Raw genomic sequence first — 27,665 nt, 5'->3', positions numbered from 1 at the left:
GCCCAGAATGACTAATATTAAGATATAGTCTAGTAAAATGACTGGACTTAAAAAAAAGCATTCAGCTAGAAAAAGAGAACACATGACTTATAAGGGAAAGAAAACTGTCTATCAGATTTTGATAGATGTTTTGCACCCCCCCCCAAAAAAGAGTAACATCCTTTATATAGTCAAGGAAAGAGCCAGAGATTTCAAATATAACAAAAATGACTTTCAAGTATAAAGGACCGAGAATATTATCAACATGCAAATAGGATAGATAGAATAGACCAATGGGTGGTTGGATATATGGGTGGGTGGGTGGGTGGGTGGATGGATGGATGGATGGATGGAAGGAAGGAAGGAAGGAAGGAAGGAAGGAAATACATTCCTAGCTCTGTCCACTAAAAAGCCTAACAACAATGACCAACTCAGTAGCAAGGATAACCTCTAGCACCCAGACTGTGACTGGGAAGTACCATTTCTCACTAAAACAAACCAGGGCTTCTTGGAGAAGTGGTTGATTCCAGAGTTTGGACAGGGCTTGTAGAAGATGAACCTGGACGACCTTGTCATACAGGAGAGCAAGAAAGCTATCCACGACTACCAGGCCAGAGTCAACATTCTGCCATGTAATTTTAGTATTGTATCCTCACCCTAGTTGCACCAGGGGAAGGGACGGTGTTCCCCAATAATGCAGCATAAGAGTGCCAAGGTCAAGAGTCAGGGTTCCCTACTGGCTCAGCTTGGGAAGGGCAATGGTAGGCTTGCCCCTGTCTCTGTGAGCTTCTCACAATGAACACTGCTCCATTCTGGAGCATCTGGGGCTGCTTGGCCACTTTGCTCTTGTCTACTTGATAGCCGCAAATGATGATGAAATACGTGTTTTTCAGACAGTGCTGTAAATTTCTTTGATACATATTTTTATATAAATGTACCCTAAAGCATGAAACAACTAGCAATCTCATAAACTAGGAAAGAAATACAATGAGGATATAAATGCCCTTCTTTTAAATCAAATGTGCTTTTCCAGATGTATGCAAATAAATGATAAATCATTTCACCTAGAGGGCGACCATAAATATATAAAACTGTCAATGTCTGTATTATTAAATTACATGTAAAAAATCATGTCCTGGATGCAAAACAAAACATTGTGCTCTCTGTGGGAAACCAACCATGTGAAGTACAGAAGCAAATACCACATAAAGAAGGGAAGCCATTTATAACGAAGAGATTTTACAAGTATTTTTTAAATGCCTTTGGGTATTGATAGAATTTCTGCAATATACTTATAGCATAAAAGGCCATCTGCTCCAACAGATTGTTTAAAAAGAAATGGAGAAACTGTGGTAAATCTGTCTTTGAACTTAGAGGTGAGAGACTCTGTTCATGTGTTCAACTAAGCTGCGTGATTCACGGGCTCAGTGCAATCAGTATAAAGACTATTTCAGGTTTCCCTTGGGCTAGCTGGGCTTCCTTCTATGGACTCTCTCATAATCTGCATTCACGTTCTTTGGCAGGGCTATCGAGCATTTACTCACAGCTAAGGAAAAATTTACAGTGGACAGAAATCATCATAATTCTCTGTTAATGAGGCAAAGGTCTATGGCTCTATCCTACAGCAGGAAAGTTGACACATTTTTAAACATTGTGTTTCACTGTCCTATGTCAGAGGCTAGCCACCATTCAAGGGGCTGGATGGAAAAGGGAAGATGAATCCACTCATCTCCACACCTGGGAAACCACCAATGAGTAAATCCCGCACTCAAGCATGTGATGATAATCGCTAAAACTGAGACAGCCAAATAAAGACAAATAAAGACAAAACAGAGTGCTAGGGCAGACGATGAGGTTGTCCTGTGCTCGCCACCCTGAGTTCTACCCTGGGGATCCCTCACAAATACCTGTCAAAGATCCTCTGCGGCTGCATCACACTGTTGACAACATGGGTCAGGTGATCTTGGGCTGCGACCACTTCTGGGGGAGGGTCGTATCTATTCACGGCAGCAACCTTTGCCAGAATTAGAAATGCAAGAGGAAAACACGTTTCATTTCTTAAAAGAAGACAAGTCTTAGATTTTCTTGAGTGAAACATTCTAGACAGGCAACCAGGTACAGAAAATAATTTAATGCATGCTCACGGACCTTTGTGTTCAGTCTTTGTGTCTACTCTCACTTTCCTAAAACCTAAATAAGGATGATTATCTTAAAATAATGGAGCTGGAGTCCCTGGGTCCCCCACTTCTTTATGCTCCTGGGTTTGGAAGAGAAGAATCAAATATAAAACCTCTAAAGCCCAAGATTACTTTTAATATAGTAAACATTCCCACTCTGAATATGAGAGGAAGGAATAAAATACATAGTTCTAGATTCCAGGTCATTGATACCACGGGGATGTGTTCCTCATGCCATCTCACCAGGAGCAATTCCAGTGATCTCAAATTCTACCCAAACCTCCCCCTCTTTCAGCAGAGCTCTCTGTGTTCAAAGATAGGGATCTTTCCCTCGTGACGTAGCCTTCTCTATCCATGTGTCCTTGTCACCCCTCTACACACATGATCTTCGTGAACCCCACCTTTACTTAATGCAGGCTTTTGAATTGCATTCCCTTCACAAAACATTAAAGAGAAAAAGAAATCTAGCAAGTGCCTCTGAGTTTGAGGATAACAACGCACTAACATCTGTAACTATTTTTTAACAGCGATTTCCAAAACGCATGTATGAAATGGAATATCTGCCCCTCTACGTACTTATACCTGCTTTCATGCTCATCTCAAATGGGCATTTAGCGTAAGAGATCCCTGGTTAGTGGAGATTTCCGCTGTCCCCAGTCACTAAAGCAAGACAAAGTAGCACCCCTGGCATGGTGGCCGGGAGGCACGTGTTAGTGTGTCAGGTCCGGTTACTCTGGAACCGTGTGTCCAGGGGGATCATGATTTTAAAGAGCAGACTTAAGGGTTTAAAATACCAGGAGAGTGATTTGAGTACCTTTGGACTGTAAATGTAGAGTGACATAATAATAAATTTCATTATTAAATGAATGGTTAGAGCAACACAGTGAGAATCACACACGCTCCCTTATGATAGTTATCCAAGTTAATAGACTGCCATCGCGCTGCTGCCTGGACCCACGGAGCGCGGCTTCTGTCCCCACTGCCGGCCTGTTGACTGTGCGAGAGCAGCACCTTCGCCGCATTCGTGCTGATGCTCAGCTTTGCAGGGGGTTAAACCACAGAGTAAGGAAGCACTCCCTAAATAAGTAGTTAATTCCCATATTGTCACGTGTGCCATTTATTGATTACATCGGTCCTCCGGCAGACAGCAAAGCCCTTGAGCACATTAACTCACAAACACGTGGAATAATATGATTACATACCTTTTCTTCCACTTTGATTTTCTTCTGATCTAATTCTGTTAGTCGTAGGAGCATAAAAATCACGAAGAACCAATATTCAGATTTTTCCTATTTAAAATATCAAGAGGAATGAATATTCAGTTGCCTTCATGAGCAAGCACTAGCATGCTACTCTCACACGTAGGTGTTTCAGCTTCTACCCTATCCACACACACACACACCCTCAAGGTGTCTGCAGTTTCATGCTTACCAGTCCCCTCGTATTAACTCACACGCAGACTGTGCCTTGTAGCTTTACAAAGCTCTTCAAACGTGTGATCTCGTTAATCTCCCTGTGACATAAGCAGGATGGGTATGATCATCTTCATTTCTAAAGAGAAACTAACTAAGCCTCTGAGTGGTGAAGCATTTCACCTAAGATTCCATGGCCAGTGATTCAAATCCTTTTTCTTCGAACTCCAAAGAGTTTCCTTATTGCAAATAATGAACATTATTTATGACTAGTTTGTCATCTATTTTGTATTAGTTTGAATTAATTTGTACCATTTTGAATTTATTTTACAATAATAAATAATATTCATTTATAGAACAAATTCCTTATTACTCCCAACCATCTGCTATGTTAGGATTATCTGGCTTTTAGAAATATAATTAAAGTTTTGTATTAAGATGCGACATCTTTGAAGAAAAAGGTATTAGTGGGTGATGCATTTCATAGATAAGAGTGCACATGAAATGAATATACAAAGGTATCTTTCTTGTCCTTTGATGTGTGAGTTGGGGGGGGTGTTGTGTATATAAGTGAGTTAATGTGTGTGATAGGGTTTGTGGTATTTATTTATGGGCATGCACAAACACTCCTCATGGCTCTAAAGGGGGGGGGGGTGTTCATGGTTGCTTTGTAAGCCCTGCTCCTTTCTTACCAGAGATGCTTTTAAGTTGCCGGCCACTATTCCCATACCAAGGATTGGATTTATTTTTTAATCTTGTTTTTCATTTTTGCTTTTGCTTTTTTTTTTTTGCTTGTCCAGACATGTTCATCAAGTTATACACACACAAAAAGGTACTCAGAGATACATTTAAATTCAAGAGTCTCTGGAAAAGGAAGGGAAGGGTATAGGTAGCAAAGTGGAACGAAGGACAAATGGAAAAAGAGGGAGGGAGAGAAGCCAGGAGAGAGGATCTATCAATGGTAGGAAAGAGAGAGGCTTGAAAAACAGTGGATTTTTGAATATCAGAGGTGAAGAATCCATAGGAAACAGAGTATTTCTTTCTATAATCGTTTTTACACCACCACCAGTTTCCCACCTATATCCAGACAAATTACTATAGGTATCTGATCTTAGACTTTCTTTCCCCTATTATACAACAGGAACCAGAGTCTGTCTACACCTCCAGCATGGCACCTTCTATAACGTAAAAGAACATTGCTCCGGTCTCAGTAGCTGTGTCACGTAATCTTTATTACCAGCAGGGCTGAGTCACACTTGACCACCCGGAGCAGGGAACTCCGGGCTCCACCCTCACTGACAGCATGAATAGCTGCTCCTTGGCCTAAACCTCCTCAATAGCCAAACCTCCCTTAGAGATTGAGAATGAAGGTAAATACAGTGCATGCACATCCCTGATGCTCCTTATCAAAAGTATTCCTTGAAGAAGAATTCCAAGAAAGTCCTCACCCCCTCTCCACACATAAATCTCTCTCACCTGAACTGGATTTCTTAGAAAATTGAGAACCCGGAGGAGAGGTAGATTTTCAATGTATTCTATTTCACCCAGCTCAGCAATCTGTTTAATAAAAGAAACAAAGTATTATCAATAGATTAACTGTACAACCAATAATATAAAGTACTGTAAGAGGAGCTGGTATGGATCCTCTAACTTCAACTTATTTTAGAAACTGCTCTGTTGCATATCTAGCCTTCTCAAGAGTATTCCGAATGCAGAACAAGGGAATTAGTGCATGCTCCTTCACTAAATGTGAACACACATAGCCACATTTTATTTTTTTTCTTCTCTGGCTAAAAAATAGTTCTCTGAACTATTCCTCATCTCAGCCATATTTATTTTAATTAATTAATAAATATTTTATTTATTTTTTATTAATTAATAAATATTTTATTTATTTTAAGGCAGAGATAACGTAGTATGCAGAATCAGAGAAATAGGACAAAAAATGCAGGTGGGGGCTCCTTGGTTCTCTCTCCTCAACCCTAATCCTTCCTAGCCCTCCTGTTCCCCAGTCTCCCTCCCCAACGCTGCCTCTGCTAGCCTGGCTACTTGTGACCGATGAAGACTTCTTACTACATGTGCATGTGTAGCTCTATTGTTTTTTGTTTTTTTTTGTTTTTTTTTTTTTATAAAGATTTTATTTATTTATTTGAGACAGAGAGAATGAGAGAGAGAGAGCACATGAGAGGGGGGAGGGTCAGAGGGAGAAGCAGGCTCCCCGCCGAGCAGGGAGCCCGATGCGGGACTCGATCCAGGGACTCCAGGATCATGACCTGAGCCGAAGGCAGTCGCTTAACCAACTGAGCCACCCAGGCGCCCTCTATTGTTTTTTTAATAAGAGATAATTAGTTCAAGGAAAGATAAAAACAGAAATGATATGACACATTTCTTGACATGGGCATTCACCTTAAAATTTTTTGTTTAAACTGCACCCTTATGTGTTATACTCTTTTCTGTGTGGGTTATGTGTCACAACTTTAAAAAATGAGGGGAAAAAAGGCTGCTTGACAGTTTCTTAATTTGACCAAGGAGAGAGCTTAGGTTGCAGAATGCCTGGATTTCCCACTAAAGACAAACAGTTTTACTTAAATTTCCTGTAGTTAGCATAATTATAATTTTATTTCAGATGTGGATACTAAACTTCTGCAAAAAAACTAATAATTGCTTCTTCATTTCTGTTTCTCCCCAAGTCATTTCTGTGTGCATTGTGAAAGCTCTCCAAAGGTAGTCACCGATAATTCCTGAGTTATCCAAACACAAAATGCAGCTAAAATTAAACTACTCCCAGAGCTAAATCAGGGGAAGAACATATGCACCATGTTCAAGGGATGCCATTTTCGAAGACATAATGTAAAAGGTAAATTCTGAGTCACCGCATAGAACCTGGCATTAGTTCTATATGCTTATTAATAAGCATTAATCTGCTTATAGCGATGCTATGCTATCAGACACAGCTCTTTCAACACAATGACTAGATCCATTAGAGTGGCATTTCGATCCTCTGCAAGATAAAAGGATCATTTTTTTAAATATTGTGTGATTCAGGAAGGTGGAAAAGTCAACTCGGTTCACACTGCTTGGTCAGAGCCGTGGACTGATCTTCCTCTAGGACACAGCTCCTGTGCTCGGACCCGACACAAATGCAAGCAGGGGATGTTTTCCTGCGGTGAACATGTCTCACCACCAAGTCCTGGCCACGTGCACTGGCACGCACTGCTGGTGAGGGTGGAAACTAGCACGTTTTTCCTCAGGGGCAAGCTGATGTGTTATGTGTGCATAAGCTATGAACCAGCTACCCACCCTCAAGAGGTTTACACTGAAGAGATCATCAGACTGGCAAACATTAGATAAAGAATGTCTGGGCTAACATTTTTATTAAAAGTTTAAAAATTCCTAAATTCTGAAAAAAACCCATCATTATGTGATGAGTTTAATGAGCACACAGTACAGTCCCATAATAGGAACACTATGCACTTACTTTAGAAGATGGGGACATCTCTGGTAACTGACATGGAAAGATCTTGAAATGTTACAAACACATGAATAGTAGCATGATCACAGACTACAAAAAATTATAACTAAAATGTCAGCTGGGATCACTTGGTCTTTTGAGAGTCAAATGAGAGGGATCCAGCTCCCTTACCCCCCCCCCCCCCCCCCCCCCCCAAAGGTAGGAAGAGGCTGTTAAGGGCAGAGCCAAGCAAGTATGGGCTAGCCCGGATTCAAGATCCCACGCCTGCTGAATTGGCCACATTCCGCAGATACTGACTGTCCTGCATTGGCCCCCCCTCCCTCTCCTGAAGACCTCAACCCACAGCAGACCCACCCGCATGTCTTCTTCTCAAATGCCAAACCCAAGGCTGTGTGCATCACAGATCATTCATTACAGTGGATGTAGGGGTACAGCACCCCGAATGACTTAAGAGTAAAACACTGCCAGAAAGGTTCTATTCTTAAAGGAACATCAGCTAAGAATGTCACACCAGCACAGCTGATCCCCAGATTCCAGATGCCCCTCTTTGCAAACCTCCTCTGCCCCTGTGGGTTACTCCCAACCCCTAGCAGCCTGTCAACTTCGAATTCCTAGGGAGAGCAGTTTAGTTGACTCTCATTTTGCCATTTCCTCGTAGGCTATGCTCTCCAAGCCCCAGTATCCACACCTAAAGCGGCCTGTGAAAGCTTTTTCTTTGACTGATTGATTGATTGGCTGATTGATTTATGAAATAATGACACTAAAAGAAGGAAAAGCATTCTCTAAGTAACTCCCCAACCAATGTCTTGTTTCTAGAAGAAAGGACTGAGGTTATAACAGAGTTAACATTTGGAGGATAAGTTTTAAATGCTAGAAATGACATCCACTCTAACAAGGACTCTAGAGAGTGATAAGGGCCCCCAAATCACCAACTGATGGGAAACATTTGCAAAGGAACTTAAAAGAGATGTTGAAATGATCGTGTGAGGCTACAGCAATGTGTCAGCAGCTAAAACCAAGTAAATAATACTGATGAAAGTGCAAATGATAAAATATCAAATTAATCATATGAGGAGCAGCAGCTAAGTTATGTTTCTGTTAAATGACAAATTTTCCATCCCTGACATGGTATTCTCAGTAGTACTGGGGAAATCTCTGAGGAAATCTTTGGAAGGCACAAAGAACATTTCAAAGTACTGTTGATTGCTCCCCAACCTGCCCAGTGGGGAGCCAGGGAATTATGTTACTGTTATGGACTCAATTGTTCCCGAAGGATTCCCTGCTTTGGGACACATGGCCACTTTTTCTTTAATGGAGTCTCTTGAACATGTGAAAATTATAAACTCCTTTACTCACTCAATGATACCCCTCTTTTTTTTCTTAATCATTTTCAAATGTAACTTGAAATGTCTCTTGAAATGGAAGAGAACGATATATTTATTCATGAGGTCTTTCTAGAGCAGCACCATCCAGTATGGTAGTCACTAGCCACATGCGGCTACTTAACACCTGGAATAGGGCTAGGATGAACTGAAATGTGTGTAAGTATAAAATACACACCACATGTCCAAAACATAGTATGGGCAAGAGGTTATAAAGTGCCTCATCAATGATTTTTCTGTAGATTACATGTTGACATGATGATATTTTGGATATATTGGACTAAATAAAATATATTATTACAATTACTTTTACTTGTTTTTACTTTTTTATTGTGGCTACTAGAAAACTTAAAATTGCATATATGGCTCACATTTATGGCTTGCATTATATTTCTAAAAGAAAGCACTCTTCTAGAGCATTACCCTATATGGTCTTCTGAAGGATAATTACTGTATTATCCTTCAGTGTTGAGAACATGGAGTCTGGAGGCAAACCATTCTATATTCGCATCCTGACTCTGCTATTTGCTAGACGTAGAACTTTGGGCATGTTACACTTAACCTCTCTGTGCCCCAGTTTCTTCATCTATAAAATATGACAATAGTAGGGTTATAGTGAGGATCAAATGAGATGATAGATGTGAAGTGCTTAGAACAGTGCTTTGTGCACGGGTACTCAACAAATATCTCCAGATGATCTTATGACTGCAATTATTACTATTATTGCCATTAACCATTATTCTTTTTCCTGAATTCTGAGATGCATTCAGTTGGGACTCAATGGATACATTCCATACCTTTTCAACACTCCCTGGATATATGTGAGAACCATTTTCACGGCAATTTCATGAAAAGACACTAAAACTGTATGAAATGAACTTAGGAGCTGACAAAACAATTTAATATACAAATCAAGTAAAAATAAGGATGAACAGTTTTGTCTGTGATTAAAAAATCTACTTTTCCCCAGACCTAAAGATGGCCTTTTCTTGATGTTTAGACGAACAGGTGATGTGAGTTCACTGGAGAAAGAGTCATCAGACATAACTGATAAGCACCATCACACCTGAACAGAGAAATGTCTCCACAGCATCACATCTCACCCCAGGTAAGACCAATGTCTCTTTCAGGGCCAGCCAAATTTGCATTTTCAAGGAGAAATAAACAGTCAACTTCCTTATGAAGTCTTTCCAAAAACTATGATAAAGTACTCAGTAAGAATACAATTGTTTTATAGATGTTATTGCTTAAGTAGTCAGATATACCATGATTATGAGCACAAATGCTTCACTGAAAATAAAGTATAATTAAAAGTGGACACCAATTTATATAATTTATGAAACAAAGTGTGTATTAAACCAGATATAGAAAATTTGAGTCAGTCCAATCCCCAACTCCTATGGATTAGGAACATACACTATTGTTACCAGTAGAATATAGGAATTCACTCCCTGCGCCTCTTCTCCTCAAATGATAGGCACAGGCAACACCAGCCTGAGGCTCTTCTCATGTCTCCCATTTCCCTGCTCTGACATTTCAGACACTCCCAAGGTCACCTTTCTACACAAAATTTTACACGAACACATCTACTTCAGAAAGTCATGTCCACTTGGTTGCAATTTAAACCCTTAAAACAATTTAATTAGGAATAATCAGATTTCCAAAAATTAAGAATCGTATTAATTACAAACAAACAAAACAGTCCTTCTGCAATGACTGCTCCTGGAGATTTTTTAGAATAATGTTTCTAAGCCAGCATTTCAAGTGACAGCCCTTGAAAAACCAATAATGGGACTTGGTATGTCCTCTTACGCAGACACTGAAACCAGGACAGGTGACGTGTGACGTTACCTTATTATCCTCCAGGTTGATCACTTCCAGGAAGTCATGGTTCTCTAAGCCCTGGAGGCTGCTGATCTGATTATGGGACAGATCCACACTCTGCAAGGCTTTTAGGTCCTCCAAACCCGTGATCTTCTCAATCTGGTTATTGCTCTACAATTGGTAAAATACAACCAATGTCTTAAAAGCTTCTAGTAGGAAAAAGTGTAAGGCCAAGTTTTCATTCTGGATTCTGCCCCAATCTCCTAAAATCAGCAAGCCATTCTTGTTGCCCTGCACCCTCCCATTTCCACCGATCACCTCGATAAACACATATACATACACCCCAGAAAGAATTCCCAGTTTTTCAGTTGGAAGATTCAGAATGTCATATTTTCACTAAAGTTCATGCAAGATGAATGTCTGAATCAGTAGGACAGACAGAAGCTAGGTAGTGTAAGCTTTTACCATTATTTACCTAAAGCTTAATAATAGCATACCTCCGTGTTTATCTTCAGAAACATTTAAAATTGCAATTCTTTCAGCGCCATCATGTTACACCACTAGAATAGTGTGAGTCCCACATATGCTTGGTTTTCAGGAACATTCTAAATATAATCACTTCATATCACAAGGGCCATGGTAGTCTGATCCATGGCTTGAGTTATTCATGCTCTTGAGCAGGTCCCTCCTCTTGAATCTAGGCCGGACCTACGACTTGCCTTAAGAAAAGAATATGGCAGAAGTGTGCCAGTTCCAAGTCTAAGAATTAAGAAGGCCTGGCAGCTTCCCTTCTTGTGTCCTGGAGCCCTGAGCTGCCATGTAAGGACTCTAGCTACTCTGTTGGGAGAGGATTTGTGGAGAGGTCACATGGAGAAGAAGAGGTCACATGGAGAGGGGTGCTGACACTAAAGAGAGAGAGGAAAAATACAGCCATTTCAGCACCCCCGCTGAGCGCAGCCCCCAGCCAATCTGCCTGCTGAATGAGGCAAGAGCAGCAGAAGAAGCACCCTGCTGAACCCAGCTCAGATTGCAGAGCTGCTAGCCAAAAAAAATGGTTAGTGAGTAATACTTCTCCGTGCACCACACTTGGGGTGGCTTGTTATTCAACAATAGATAACTGAGTTCTTCAATAATTCACACATAAGCATCTTCTCAGACAATGAGCATAAAACAAAGATTCAGAGATCCTCTTTCCCAACCCCCATGGACCCATAACAACAAATTATAGTGGCAACAATAACCGGCATTTTCTCGTGCATTTTCCAACATATAATTCCTTGGGTTTCTTAGCCTTGAAGTGTAAGAACATGCCACAGTAAAATTACACTTTTAGTTTAGTTGGGAATCATAAAGACAATTTTGAGGTTTCAATTAATGACATAAAATGCCCATCTTTCAGCTTTTAATACTTTTAATAAGCACTTAACTGAAAAATTAAATTATAGCATGCTCTTCCATCTGCAATATTTTTCCTGATATATGTTTCCTGGTACATTTTAATAGCAAGAGCTCATTTTCATCCTATCTTTCATAAGATTTCACTTCAATAATGAGCAAGATTTGCAGTCATTAGTTTAATTCTGTGGCTCTTTAAAATACATTAATAGAATGTTGATAATCTACAAAGCTAGGTGATAATACATGGGGGCTCATTAAACTATTCCCTTTTTTAAAATATATGTTTGAACAATTCCATAATCAGAAGGGAAAAATACTCACAACCCCCATTTGCCTAAGTCAAATTTCCTACTATTCAGAGTACAAAAAATTTCTAAAAAGTGTAATAGAAAAGTAAAAGAAAAAACTGCACTAAAGTTAACATAATAGCCATACTAATTTAACTTATTGAAATAAGACCTCACTATCCTATTTAAAACATGCCCACATATAAAATTTATATACAATACATTTCTTCTCGAGGGACTTTGAAGTGCTAGAACTATGGAAGATAGACTGTAATAAATCTTTACAGCGTCTCTGATGGCTTTCAAAGTGGTAGATGCACAAGAGAAGAGTGAGACACAGAAACGTTTAATTAGCTAGCCTATGGTCATAAAGGAAAGCAGAGCGGCGAAACATTCAGAATCACAGAATTTCTGAGTTGAAAGTCATCTAGTCAAACCCTTTATCCGATGCTGAAAAATGGATACATTGCCCCTCAAAGTGGACATCCAGTTTCAGCAAGAACGGTTCTGCTTTTCTTTTTTGTAAAATCGTGATCATCAGGGAAAAGGGGGCCTTTAGAGAGAAGCTATTTTCTTAAACAGATGAAGTGAGAAATGTTCTTCGTCTCCCCAATTTGGAAAGGAAGAAATAAATGGCTCTTACTAAGACAAAATGAATTTTAAAGTGTGGAATCATTGTCCTTACTTGCTCAAAGAAGTGGTTGACAGAATAGCCCATGAGTAAACCACATTACCCCCTTACATTTATTGTAAAAGCTGATGGTAGAGAATTAACTGGTTTGTATAGCGAATTATTTTCTTTTCTCTAAAAAAATGTAAAATGAATTATTTGCAGTAGTAAAGCAGTTGGTTTTCTAATTCCACAAACTAAAACATAAAAGCATTAATTATTGAAACAAATGTGTATCATTTTATCTTCTGTATTTCATTAACATTTGTGAAAGAAACCCTTACTATTCTCAAAAATTTTAAGGGGAAATGAATGATGGCATGGTCCGTATTTTCTGATTCATCTTGGGTGATGGGGGCAGGGACTGGGAATAATCCCCCTAATTTATTTGTAGAAAAAATAAGTCTTTTATGCTTTTTATAAAAGCTGCTTGAGATGGAACTGTCAACATGGATTACTTGTTTAGTTCTTGAACCAAACTCTTGTTTAAAGTGTATGTGTAGGGGTGCCTGGGTGGCTCAGTCGTTAAGCGTCTGCCTTCGACTCAGGTCCTAATCCCAGGGTCCTGGGATCGAGCCCCTCGTCGGGCTCCCTGCTCGGCAGGAAGCCTGCTTCTCCCTCTCCCACTCCCCTGCTTGTGTTCCCCTCTCGCTATGTATCTCTCTGTCAAATAAATAAAAATCTTTAAAAAAATAAAGTGCTATGTGTTAATCTTCTTAATCATGAGTTCAGTTCTCCTCCCTCTAAGGACACCCCCCTCTTTCCACATACCATGCTCCACTTAAAGTTACTGGGAGCACCAATACAAAGAGATGCAAAGAAAAGGATAAGGTTCTAACAAGGTACCAACGGAGTAGTGCATATTGCCAGTACTCCTTTAAATTATCATAATTTTTTGAATGTGACTTTCTTTTATAATTTTTAAGTTTGTCCACCAACTTAACAAATTCATTTTCTTTTATGCTTTGCTAACATGCCCCGGTGGGCAGAAAACATGAAATCTTAAGGACATTATTAGACCTCTCCTCGCCTATGGTCTGTCCTTGGTACTGGAACCAGTACTTTGCCCTCACTTAACTTGCCGTAAGGAGGGGAGTCTCTTGAAAAACCACTTCAAGCTCTAAGCTCAGGGAAAGAAAAATTAACACTAGCCAACCTTCCACTATCCGTAGTTAAGACAGGAATAGTGTATTATAAATGTCATAAATCTGCAGATAACTCCAAGATGTCATTTCAAATAGCAGTTCAACACTATCCTGTGGGATAGTTCACATAAGAAATTAATAAGCTACCAGCCTTATGGCTTAAAATCCTCCCTGCCCACCTTGTGACAGATATAATAAAAAATAGCAAAGCCATCCAAGAGTAAGACATAGGAGAGAGGAGGAAAGGAAGAAGAATCCTGAATAATCCACAAACTATATAATCAACTTTTAAATTAGTGAGCTATACAGTTATTTCAAAAACACGGTATATATCTTTGGAACTATTATAATTCTGCTGACTTTTTAATAAATTTATCTGCATGTTTATTCATAGTCACAGCACACATCATAGAGCTTAAGAAAAGTTCTCTCTATGGGAAAAAATTTAAAAACTTCGTTTCTGATTGGAATTGTTCCTTTATTCTCAGCATCAATTCTGGTTTTCTAGAATGGGAAACTAGCATATATTAATATAAAAGGGCTGCCAAAGTTCAGGCCCAGAGAACATCTCATGGTTCATTTGAGAACAAAAAAGGGTAAACAGCAGTAAATATGCTTAAATGTTATTTCATCAGTGAGACATTATGAAATGTATTTTTAATAGTTGTTAAAAGTATTCCTTTCCTTCTCAGGGTTGCCTTCCTCTGCCCCTTTACAGCAGAGGCACACTTCAGGGCAGCAGGATAAATTAGACAGAGACTCTGGAAGAATCGGAGGAAGAGGGGCACCTGGGTGGCTCAGTTGTTAAGCGTCTGCCTTCAGCTCATCATGATCCCAGGGTCCTGGGATCGAGTCCCACCTCGGGCTCCCTGCCCAGCGGGGAGCCTGCTTCTCCCTCTCCCTCTGCCTGCCGCTCCCCCTGCTTGTGCTTTTGGTCTCTCTCTTTCTGTCAAATCAACAAATAAAATCTTAAAAAAAGAAAAAAAAAAAGAGTAACTTTTGGTTAGACTCACCAGACAAAGGATTTTGATTGGCAGCATGCCTAGGCCGTTAATTGACGTGATCTTGTTCTTGGCCAGACTCAGGTACGTTAGGCCACTACACAGCTCTAGCCCACGGATCTCCTCTATCTCGTTGCCTATGCACCATGACTATGTTTAAGGAAAATGTTATGAGAAACATTTTGAAGAGGGGCGCCCAGGTGGCTCCACGGGTTAAGCGTCTGACTCTTGATTTCCGCTCAGATCATGATCTCAGAATTACGATACTGAGCCCCACTTCAGGCTCCACACTCAGCACCGAGTCTGCTTATCCCTCTCCCTCCACCCCCTGCTTATGCACACACACACTCTCTCTAATAAATAAAATCTTTAAAAAAAAATTTTTTTTTTGAAGAAAAAAATAGTGTCAGATCATCATTAGAAAAATCAGACAACGCCATTAATAAAGCACTAATACATGCCCAATACAGGATGAACACTAAATCTTGAAATATATTTTTTTCATTATAGAACTTAATACTGGCACTGCTTCAATTTTTTTTAAAGACATAGCTTTTGAGTATGCTCAGTTGCACTTTGCATTCATATGTGACTCATTTAATCAGTGAGGAAAAACATTTCAGTGTGCTTTGGAAGCTGCCTCCTTGGCAGTGTTTTTCCTTGGTCCCTTAAGGGTCTCCACAAGAAACTCACGTGCTTTCCCACAGGCAGGACTTCCCGATACAGGGTCACCTAAGCAGGCAACGTGCACCAAGCTTCATCACCCTCAGAACCAGGGGAACAGCCGGGGAGATGTCACCTGCGCAGATCGGTGGTAAAGAACCAATACCTGATACAGAGAGGAACAGCCTTTTCTGCCTATATTGGTTTCTCTTTTCCCTTTAAAATAAATGAGGCCTAAACTCCATCTTCATTTCCTCATGTTGAGTTTCTAGTCATTTTAAAATTTAAATTTCTGGGGCGCCTGGGTGGCTCAGTTGGTTAAGCGGCTGCCTTCAGCTCAGGTCATGATCCTGGAGTCCCTGGATCGAGTCCCGCATCGGGCTCCCTGCTCGGCGGGGAGTCTGCTTCTCCCTCTGACCCTCATGCTCTCTGTCTCTCATTCTCTCTCTCTCAAATAAATAAATAAAATCTTTAAAAAAAAAAAATTTAAATTTCTTCTGTGTTCCATCCTTACAGTCACCTAAAATTGCAGTCCCAACATCACCAATTCTATTCTCCTCTCTCTGGTCTCGATTTCTTTGGCAAATTTTTGGGATTTAATATCATTTGCCCACCACAGCTCAGTTTTCCCTCCCAAGTATTGTGGAAGACATCACGGTTCTCTCAGCCACTTGTAATCTTCAGGGCATCCAATCAATCAGCAAGAGTTGGCATTTTTTGCTTTAAAACATCTCTTTAATTATTCCCTTCCTTTCCGTTCGCTCCACTGCCAACTTAATTCAGCTTAATTCAGCACTGATGGGTACCTCTAACATCCATTTCTTCCTGCCTCAAATCACCTGACACACTGTAGTCAGGTTAATTTTTTTCAAAATATTGATTGGATATCATGTTTCAATCAAAAAATTCTCACAGGACAAATTCCAAATTCCTCACTCTGGCATCTAAAGCCCCTGACTTTAAGCAAAGCCTATTTATCCTGTTTCATCTCCATTATAACCCAGTGAGAATTCCCTAATTCTGCCAGGTCAGTCTTCTTGGCAGTTCTGGAACGTACCAAGAACTTTCTTACTTAGCAGTGTGTCTTTTTTTCATGTTGCTTTCCTACCCTTCCTAAGCCCTGCCTATTCCTCAGGACTCAATTTCAAATTCCCTTTCTTTTCTTTCTTTAACATTTACATTAAATCAACTTAATTATTTCTTTTTGAAAAATAGCCTATTATTTCTGTTGCTCTTAATTACTTAAGTACGTACAAACGATAGGCTTGCAACAAACAGTAGATGAAGGATTACTATCTAGAATACATAAACAATGACAATAACTTAATAAAGACCGAACCACCCAATAGAAAATGAGAAAGAATATAGGGAGAAAATTCCCAAAAGAGCAAATCCAAGTAGCTAATAAACATATTTAGAGACTCTACTTCACCCTTAATCAGGAGAATGCAAATCAAGATGCCATTCTTCACCTATCAGTTTAGCAAGCATTTTAAAGGTTCTGCAGAACAGGTTGTTTCCTATGACTAGGGCTTCATTATGTTGGAGCCAATTTGGAAGCAACGTGGCAGGGTCTGCTGTAATTGTAAATTTGTCACAGCAACCTAAATTCTTGATATTTACTCTGGACAAACCATTTCTTCCCCGGGGCCTTTTCTGGTCAACTTCCAACCCCCCGCCTATCTCCTTCCATTAATCATAGAATCAAAGAATTTTTAAAAGGGGATGGAAGGGATCATTAAGGATCACAAAAACAGGTATTTTGCCTCATAATTCTTTGTAGTTCTCCTAACTCCACTAGTTACTCATTATGTGACTTAACTTCTCTCTGTTCAGATTTTTCACTGGTAAAGTGGGAATAACAAACAACAGTTTGTCATGAAAACTGAAAGTCTGATCATGGAAAAAATCTTCGGAATGAGGTTCACAAACCATAAAGTTCCTCACAATTATAAGGCAGTTATCATTACCACATTACAAGCATGTGAGGTCAAGGAATCACAACCTCTACCCGTTGGCCAACAGCACAAAATGGAAGATTGAAGGCCAGCATCTATTCCGAAAAGATGTAGGCCAGAGAAAGAGGTAAATTAGGAAACTAGAAGGAATGAGGAGAAAACGTTGCCAAATGAACCAGACATTCCTCATTTTTCTTCATTGGTTCCAGACGTGATCCTTGGGCTGAAACCGTTTCACTGGTCATCAAATATGCATTTTCAAATGTACTTTCATAAAGCTTCCTGCCAGAAGAGCTCTACAAAGAAACATTTAGGCTCACAAACGCCACACTCTTTCTGCTTCCATTTTCTCTGGGCTGTTTAAATAATCATTCTCGAATGAGAACGAAGACCAGATCTTTGCAGATACGGATTGTAACAAGGGATGTGAAATGTGGGAAACAGAGATTAAATTCTCACACAGCTATAGATGAAATGAAATATCCTTGGAGTGGCAATCTTTGGCAAGAAAAATTAGGCAAGGAAAACTTCAAATGGCCGTCTGTCTCAAGTTAGCAGAGGATGCAATAATCTTTAAGTCCTATGTTGGGGCATTAGTGTCCTGATAAGTCTGCTCCAACCAAAATGAAGATACTCTACAGGGAAGAGTAAAACAAATGCTTGTGGGCCCTGAGTCAGGAAGCCCTCCCATGGGAAGAGGGCAAGGATCAGAAAATGAGGAAATAGGAATCCTGAAACTATCAAGAGCTAGTGGGAAGTGAAAAGGCAAGCTTGTTTATTGTGTATGCAGTAATTTTCCAAGACATCCAAGGCTAACCCCAGTTCTCTCAGTACATCTGGCTCACTCTCCTGCTTTGACTAATATGGCAAGTCAGGTTTCATGAAATCAGCCTCGCAAGAGGCCAAAGGAAGAGGAATACAGATGGCTCACTGCAATGGTAATCCTGGCTTCTGCAGCTACCTCTGCAGCCACTCACAGCACTGGGGGCAAAGGCTTGAGGAACTGACTGCACATCTCTGCTGAGATATAAGTTCATTTCAGAAAAATTGTCTATTTCCCAACTCTTCACTACCCCTTAAATTTTGAGGGATCTCAATCATTGTAAATTAATCAGGTTCTTGAGTGAAGAGTACTTTTTACAGTGGCCCAACACCTCCCTCCCACGCCCCCTGCCACAGCCTGCCTCCATACTCCCAAGGTCACATCATCTGTGACCATGAGTAGAGATAATGGTCAATATGCAGGACTGGTCCATACAGAGCTCTGAGTTCACAGCTCGCTTTCGGGAATACCTTTATCTCCCTCATCTTGCATTTTCTTATTTTAAGAACCTGCATGAAATGTTACTTGTCCTTCCTCTGAACGTTATTCTTTTGCATTCTTTCATATAGGTCGTGGGACTTTCCAATAAGAAGAAATATAATCTGATAAGTCACTAAGCTATTACAATGAATAGCTTACTGGGTTAACCCTCTTAGGTATGTTTTAATTTTCAAAAGGCTGCCATCAGAAGGAGGAGACTCAAAGAACTCAAAATCATCATACTGCATTCCAGCTTTAAAGTTTTACATTTCTGTGAATAAATCTTTTACGGTGGAATTTTAGATCCTCAGAAACTGAATGAAGGAACCCAAAGGCACATAAGCATAACTTTACAGTGAGGGAAAAGCCCCACAACATATTTTTACATTTTGGTGATGCTGTCAGCAGTTTGCAGATCTTGACATGAATTATTCACTAGTTCGGTATTTGCTCTTATTCATTTGTCTACAGTCATAAAATATGGTTCAGGTGTATAGAAAACAGTACTGAGAAATAAGTAGGAAATCCATCACAATTCTCTTAGTAGAGAGAACCGCAATGATAGCTTTAATCAAAACCAATCCTGAAAGATCTTTATCACCTTACCAGTGAAAAATGTTCTTCACTATGGGAGTGAATCTCTAAGAAATGAAACACACATACACTTTAAATGGCTAGGTGATAAAAGTAGTAATTACTCAATGAATTGCAGCATGGGGAAAACAATGGAATTTAGAGGACTAATCTCAGTTCAACCACTGACCAAATGATCCTGGACAAGTTACGGAGCCTCCCTGGGTCCTAAGCTCCTCTTCCGTAAAAGAACAGTTAGTAGTAGATAATCTCTAAAGTCCAGTCTGGATTTTAAAATTCTGTGAATCACTTTTTAAAAACTCCATGATTCTATAATCATAAAACAAATTCCAGTGAACAATCAATCTGTCAATATTTACAGGTAAAGAATACACAGAATTCCTTCTTAAGAGATACATTGACTTATCCTTGACAAAGTTTATCAGCTTGTGATTTAGGATGATTATCAATTAATCAGTTATCCACAAATGGAACGACAAAATAGCCTAAGATAAACCAAAAACTTGATTTCTTATAGTTAGCCAGTCCATTTTTTTTTTTTTTTTTAAGATTTTATTTATTTATTTGCGAGAGAGACAATGAGAGACAGAGAGCATGAGAGGGAGGAGGGTCAGAGGGAGAAGCAGACTCCCCGCCGAGCAGGGAGCCCGATGCGGGACTCGATCCCGGGACTCCAGGATCATGACCTGAGCCGAAGGCAGTTGCTTAACCAACTGAGCCACCCAGGTGCCCTAGCCAGTCCATTTTGAGGCACTAATCTACAATCACAATGTCAGCATCACCAGGTTGATTAACTGATTTGTGTTTATTTTAAAGGAGTGCTTTTTAGTGTTGATAATTACAATTTTATTTAATTATATTTTAAACAAAAGTGCACTTGTTTCCCTCAAATAGAAAAGACATATACGTCCACTAAGGAAAACTTGAATAAATATAAAAAGCACAAAAAAGATAACCACCAAACCCCTAAAAAGGACACACGGAATGGCATCAGATTAGGAAAGCATCCCCAGCAAGGTACAACAGAGAAGACTGGCTAGCTTGAAGCTGGGGATCTTCAAGTGCACTCCTCAGACCAGCAATATCGGCATCACCCGGGAGCTTGTTTAAAATGCAAATTCTCAGGTACCACCCCAGACCTACTCCACCAGAAGTTCTGAGGGTGGAGATCAGCAAGAGCTGTTTTAACCAACCCTCCAGGGGATTCTGATACAAGCTCAAGTTTGAAGCTTGGTAAATAACTATTTTCCAAGAAATCAGTAATTTTCAGATTTAAAACCTTTTTAATGGACACAGATACACCATTTGCCCATACACGGCCTACGTATATTTATTTAAAAAAAAAAAAAAAATCTAATGAACGCTCTTGAAATGGCCCCTGCCTCCAGCCCAAGAAGAACGTGAGCAGTAACTAACATCTACCTCTGCATGCCCCTCCAGGTGCATCCAACGCCCCCCTCTCGGAGATGACCAGTATGCTGAATTGTCCACTTCCTCTTCCCTTTCCCCTTTGGTTTGATACTAAAATTATATTTAGTTTTATTAAGATGCATCCCTACTGCTGCATGGAGATATATTTCATTCATTTTCACTACTGTATGATATGCTATTATAACGTAGTTTATGCTTTCTCTTATCAATGAGCATATGGGCTATTTCAATTTTTTGCTATGACAAGCAGTGTTGCTATGAGCATTCTTATACAAGCCTCCAGATACACGTTTGCTAAGCTTCCCATATGTAGGAATGAAGTGCTAGGCCACAGGAAATTTGGATGTTTAACTTTATAAAAGAACATAAAATGGCTCTCCAAAGTGGTTGAACTAATTTGACACCCAAAGGAAGAAAAAAAGACATCCTCTTGACCTACATGTTCTCCAACACTTGATATTTTTAGATTTCTTAAATTTTGTCAATTGAATGGATGTAATATAGATCTCGTGTGGTCTAGGGTTGCATTTCTCCAAACACAAATGAGGCTGACATCTAGTCTTATGTTCATTAGCCTTATCTGACTCATTTTCTGTAAAACTCTTTTTATACATCTTCTCCCATTTTCCTGTCTGGGAACATGGAATATATTTCTCTTTAGTTAGGTCTTTAATGCTCTTCGATAAAGTTATATATAATGGGAGGAATATATATGGGAGGAATATAATGATATTCCTCCCACAGGCCTTATTCATTGTTACTAAGATTCATTTTTATTGCTCTTGTAAATGGGGTCTCTGTTTTAGTTGTGTTTTCTAATTGCTTGTTCGTGATGTAGAAAAATGCAATGGATTTCTGTTTATAGAAGTCATATCCAACTACTTTGTTGAACTCTCAAAACTATCATTTCTAGTAGTTTATTGCAAGTTATTTTTGATATTCTCTATGGACAATCATATCATTTGCAGAAAAAATGACTTTTATCTTCTCCCTTCAATCTTTACAGTTTCAATTTTTTTTCTCTTGTTTTATAGTACTAAAACCTCCAAAACAATGAGGAATACAAGGGGCAACGGTAGAGATCTTTGTCTTGTTCCCAATTTTAAAGAACGCTTAGAACATGTCCCCAATTAGGATAAAGTCTGCTTCAAATATTTTTATAGATCTCAGCAAGTTGAGAAAATCCCTTATTACTAGCTTACTAATAGTTTTTATTGTAAATTAGATTTTATTAAATTCTATCTATTGCATTTCTAAACCTACTGATTATATGGTTTATTCCTCTTAATCTGTTAACATAATGACATGTATTGACTTTCTAATATTAAACTATCCTTACGTTCATGACATAAACCAAACTTGGTCATGGTCTATTATCTTTTTTTCAAACACTATTAGATTCAGTTTGCCAATACTGGTTTAGGATTTTACATCTAGATCAAGAGTGAAATGAGTCTGTCATTTTCCTTTCTCTTACTGTTCCTTATATGCTTTTGGATATCAAAGTAATCTCATTAGAATGGATTGTGAATATGCCTTCTATTCTTAATCTTTGAAAGAATTTGTTCATTATTGGAAGATCTGTTCTTAAAAGTTTGGATCTGATGGGGGTTTTTTTTTTTATATGAGTATGTTAATTTAATTAACTTTACTTTAAAAGAACTGCATTTACAATTACAGGACTACTCAGGGTTTCTATTTCCAAAGCAGCATTTTGGTGCATATTTTTCTAGGAATTTATTCATTTCATCTAAGTTTTCAAATGTACTGGCATAAAAATTTTGTTTAAAAATTCTTTTTTATTGCAAAGCTTTTCAGTCTTTTCAAAAATCTAATCTAATAACATAATTATACACAGTATGTGTGACACTCTTGAATAGAACAAGAGGCATATTCAGTACTGTTTAAACCAGCCCACTATCTTTTCAAAATGGTAAGCTAAGAAGTTTACTTCATTAAGAGTTTATGAGGCGGAGGGGTGCCTGGGTGGCTGTCAGTTAAGCGTCTGCCTTTGGCTCAGGACATGATCCCAGGGTCCTGGGATCGAGCCCCGCATCAGGCTCCCTGCTCGGTGGGGCATCTGCTTCTCCCTCTCCCTCTGCCCCTCCCCTGGCTTGTGCTCTGTCAAATAAATAAATAAATAAATAAAATCTTTAAAAAAAGAGAGAGTTTATGAACTCTTTACAAAACAATGACTTGTTTTGGCTACTGTGTTTGCATTTTAAAAAACACAGGTGAGGAATGCTGCCATGTTACTTTTTAATTATGTGTCCATGTTCTGAATTTCAGTTGGTTCTGATGTAATGATGACAGCTTTTTATACTTTGGAGAGAAGATAGAATTGCTACCTCTAAAGTCAGGTTAAAAAAAAAAAAGTAAAACCCTAATTCCTTTCTTCATGATATTTGACATTTACAGAGTCATAACAGTTTCTTACACGGAAAAAAATAAATTTATATAGAACTTAAGTCTTCCACAACAGAAATGTTTTAAACTGCACCCTCTGTCCTGAGTCCAAAATCCCGTGGAGTTGTTTTCACTGGTGGTCCCATGCTACACACAGAAGAGTATTTTTCTGGGAGACAGAGTCCAGATTGCCACGTGACCACCCTCATTCAGGGTACCCTGAAGATTAGATGGAGCTCTGGATGCTCATTCCTCCCTTCTGGCTGGTAGGAGTTTTGGGCGCAGCTGACTTCTAGACCAGCGCTTCTTGAGCTTTACCATGTACTCCCATCACCTGGAGGTCTTGTTAAAAATGCAGGTTCTCATTTCAGGGGTCTGGGGTAGAGTCCCAGAGCTTGCATTTCTAAGAAGTTCCAGGCAATGCTGATGCTGATGCCATTAACCTTCCCTGAGCAGTGTTCTTCTAGGTGGTCTGAGTGGATTTTTGAGTCAGGTGGTTTCTGGGCAGTCAGCCTCTCTCTACCTCCTTGCAAATTCAGTATGTATGACTCTCAAGCATGAAGTGAAAAGTTCTATGGACAGATGCTGGGCTAACGTGTACTACTTTAGTTTGCCATCAGAGCATTTCATTTTGATCATTTTCTCATTAGGCTACATTTAGGAGAACTTGCTCACTTCAAGAGCACCAGCTAAAGGTCCACTAATGGCGCATTTTCACACACCAGTTCTAAAGAGTGTGGCGCTATGTTCTAAGTTTCTCATCATATATGAAAAAGGTTTTTTCCCAACAAAATACGTCTTCAAGACAATATACCTTCTGTTCTCCCCACATCCGTCTCATTGCAAGTGTAGTGTTCTAACTGCTGCCCTGTCCCTGGAATGAGGCACCCAAGGGCAATCAATTCATTCCCCACTCTGCCTCGAAAAATCCTCAGGTGGGCAGAGAGATACTGAGAAAGAGAAGATGCTGCTCCCTTATCACCCAGCAAACATCAGTCTCTGGTGTAAAGAGATGCAAGCTCATTAAACTCACAGATCCCCAATTAACCCTTTAGGCTTTCGAAGTTGGTGTGTGTGTACTTCAAGGTAGATGCTCTGCATGGGAGCCTGACTCATGCAGTAGATAGGTTCCTGAAGTTGGTTGCTCATCAAAAGGGGCTGGTTTTGCTTTTTTAAAAAAATGAAAGTACATTTTAAATATGCCAGAGAAGCCTGCTATTTAAAGGGAGATCACTATAAATTCTTTTGTAAAATAAAAAAAAAATCACTTATTTTCCTTTTGGTCATATCTGGATTTCCAGAGACTGACTTTATATAAAATAGGGCACAAGTTTAAGTAAATTTGAAGAAGAGAGTCAATTAAAACAGAACTTATCTGGTTCTAGAATTAAAAATAAGCCTATGTTTATCAGAAGAATGACTGTCTTAGGTTGCTTTTTCAGGTGTAAGATGCTCTTGGCAAGCTCTGACTTACAATCTTACTCCTTGGTAAATAAAATATCTTTCTTCATTTTGTGAATATCAATTCTTAGTCATTCAAATGAGTCACACATCTTCAGCAAATTGCTGATCTGGTACCACTCCAAGTCATCCAAGTACACAGCTATTAACAGGCCTATTACCCAAATTTCCCCTTTATTCATTCAAAGGATACTGTCCAAAATTAGTTTAGTGAGAGCGTGGTATGCTGACAAATCACGCATTTCAGAAATTTGATTGTAGGAAAAATCCACCTTCTGATGAGAAAAAGAGAACAATATGTCAAAGTTTATTTTTCGTCCCCTTAACCACCATAATTCCTCACATAAGGTCTTTCTGGCTGTGGGGTTAGAAGTCATTACTGAAAATACGCCAAGGCTAACATAGCCACCCATATCTAATCCTGTTCTGCCTGGACCCTTGTCTGTTCAGTCTGAGGGAGACGGGGGAGGAGGCTCCTGCCCTGCACCTAGTGTGGACACCCCCACCCCCTAAATTCTTTCAATTCCTGCTCTTCCTCTCTCTCCATTTCCAGCAATCACTTCAGACTTTCTTCATCTTCCCGCAGAATTCACCTCAATTCCACTTTTACCACCATTTCTTTCATTTTTTCTACTGTCCCATAAGCGGCATTCACTTAGTTCCCGTGCTCATCTTTTCTCTGCCTTTTCTCCTCTCTCTCAATATATTCTCCCGTGTCACCTCCCAAGTGCCAGAAAAATCTTTTTTATTCATCCTTCAGGCTACATCTCATCCACTTAACACCCTTTCTCAAAACAGACTATTTCAGGAAAGCCTTTCCAGCAACATCAGTTGTTCTTACTCAAAAATAGGAGACTAAAGAAAAACATTAAATAACTAAATATTCACCCACAAGCAAAAGAAGAACAGTAAGGATTTAAAAAAAAAAAAAAAAACTTTTTAAAAATGCTGCATTGATAACTTGCTGGGCACATGTAATAATTTTCTGGAAAACTATCAAACAATGATCTAATGAGCACAATTCTTGTCTTCTTGTGCCCTTTAAAACAGTGATTGCACCCCCAAAAATGTACTAAGAATATTTTATCAATGTATTAAATACTAAAAACTTTAAATACTGAAACTTTAAATACTGAAGAGAAGAAAACTGATTAAGTCGATTACAAGATAGCAACAGGACCACAATGTCAGTGTTCACAATGTCACACACAAGTGTGTGAACCATGTGAAGAAACAGTAATGTGCAAACAAAATACTGTTAGTCCAAAAAAAACCAAACAACACAAAACTTGATGCCTATATAAACTCCAACTATGTCAATCGCAGACCATGGCTGACCTAAGAAGTCAGTCTGGCTTGATGGAATGAAGTTTCATATTCACTTTTGCCTTCTAGGTAATAATGATGGACTGGAAGTCAACATAGTGATCTAGGCTTACCTACAATTGACACTTTTTCATCAACACCTTCCGTTCCTGTGCCATGGCTGGGTCTGCTCCTCTCTAACTCTACCCTTCTCTGGGCCACACGCCCATGCTGTGCCCTCTGGCAGCTGTGATACCAGGTGTGTTGAGAGGCCTGAAAGGGTTCTGATGGTGCTCTGACTCCCCCTGGGAGTTCCACTGGACCTGAAGCCTTGCAGGGAGTCCCATCCATCAAACGAACCTGCTGGACCTACTAAGAGCAAAGCATTCTGGGAAATACAAAGCGTGTATAAGAACAAGCCCCTGTGCTTTAGGAAACATATGTCTTCTCTGGCTGGTAGCACAAAGCTCACAAATAATAAGTGAATAGGATGCAGAGCTTTCCGAGATGGTGGGACGGTGTACACAAGCCTGGTTTCCTGGGAAGACATAGGCTTGGGTGGCAGACATTGGGCTCCATCCCGGCCCTGCTACCTCCCAACAGAGATGACATATGTGATTTGCCCTTTCTATACTCTGGAGTCCTCATCTGTGAAATGGAACCATCGCAGCTGCCTCACAGCTTTCCGGGGAGGATTGCCTAAGATAATGCCCTGAAAACACCAGCAGGCCTGGGTCACTGCCTCAGGCTGATACAGGGTTCACAAGGGCTTGGAGCACGTCATCAGAGGCGGTCTGGCTCTTTCCAGGCACTTCTCTACAGTGACCGATAGATTTGCTCTTAAGTCTCTGGGAGCTCGGAACCTTAAAGATGAGGCATCTGCATTGTTTTTGTTCATTGGTGAAGCCTTCTTGGTGGGGGGAGAGGGGGAATGGAAGAAATTCCAAGGAAGTTTTTCCCAGGGAAGGGGTTACACGGTTGCCATGACTCATTTCCCTGGGGCTTAGGACAAAGCAGAATGGGACAGCAACTCAGGGAGAGATGAAACAGCTCCGCAAATAAAATTCCCAATCACCTGGAGACCACGTGGCCCCACACCGAGTACAAATAGGCATCTTGCATGGCTTATTTGGACAAAGGAATGTCACCCTGGCAATAAGCATAATTTCAAAGGGGAAAATTTTTACCCCACTATTGAGAAAAAAAGTGGTGAACAGAAGAAAAATTAAGAAGAGCATCTCACTAGCAGTATGGATGATGTCAGATTCTTGATTTCAAACAAACTTTCATATTTGTGCGAGCCCCAGTAGAATGCTTGGGCTCTAAGTTCATTTCGTTTGTTAATAAAACAAAATAGATAATAAAAGCAATAACTGAGGTCCAATTCTAAAAATATTTAATGAAATCTATTAGTCTACTAGAACACTAATCCCCAAGCTCACAGCAACGGTTCCCAAATTTGTCAGCACATTAGAGCCACCTGGGGGTCTTTTAAAAATTCCACATCTAGGCCTTACCTGGGGCCACTTGAATCAGACTCTCTGGCAGTGAGAGCCAGGCATGAGTAGGTTTTGAAAGTCCCCAGGTGATTGCAATGTGCAGAACAGTCTGGGAACCACGAATCTATAATGTCTCTGCTTCGGTGTGGCCCATGGACCACCAGCAGCAGCATCACCTGGGAGGCTGTTAGAAACCACAGTCTCAGGCCTGACTTCAGACCTCCTGGGTCAGAATCCCTAGTTTCACAAGAACCCTAGGTGATCTATACAACATTAAAGCACGAGACAGAGCCCAGAG

The 27,665-nt window shown here is 39.8% G+C and overlaps 1 protein-coding gene across 1 annotated transcript in view; it reads right to left on the bottom strand.

The window, feature by feature from the left end:
- Positions 1 to 27,665, bottom strand: part of LRGUK (leucine rich repeats and guanylate kinase domain containing) — a 102,007-nt gene that overhangs the window by 59,182 nt on the left and 15,160 nt on the right. The window contains exons 5-10 of the mRNA XM_021692972.1: positions 24,757 to 24,838; positions 14,760 to 14,884; positions 10,274 to 10,417; positions 5,045 to 5,125; positions 3,359 to 3,445; positions 1,887 to 1,993 (exon numbers count right to left, since the gene is read on the bottom strand). Coding sequence (XP_021548647.1) covers positions 1,887 to 1,993; positions 3,359 to 3,445; positions 5,045 to 5,125; positions 10,274 to 10,417; positions 14,760 to 14,884; positions 24,757 to 24,838 — 626 coding nt within the window. The remainder of the gene's footprint in view (positions 1 to 1,886; positions 1,994 to 3,358; positions 3,446 to 5,044; positions 5,126 to 10,273; positions 10,418 to 14,759; positions 14,885 to 24,756; positions 24,839 to 27,665) is intronic.

This window comes from Neomonachus schauinslandi, chromosome 12, assembly GCF_002201575.2.
Source record: "Neomonachus schauinslandi chromosome 12, ASM220157v2, whole genome shotgun sequence".
Lineage (NCBI taxonomy): Eukaryota > Metazoa > Chordata > Mammalia > Carnivora > Phocidae > Neomonachus > Neomonachus schauinslandi.
The sequence above is the reverse complement of the archived record's forward strand: the minus strand, read 5'-3'. Positions and strand labels throughout refer to the sequence as shown.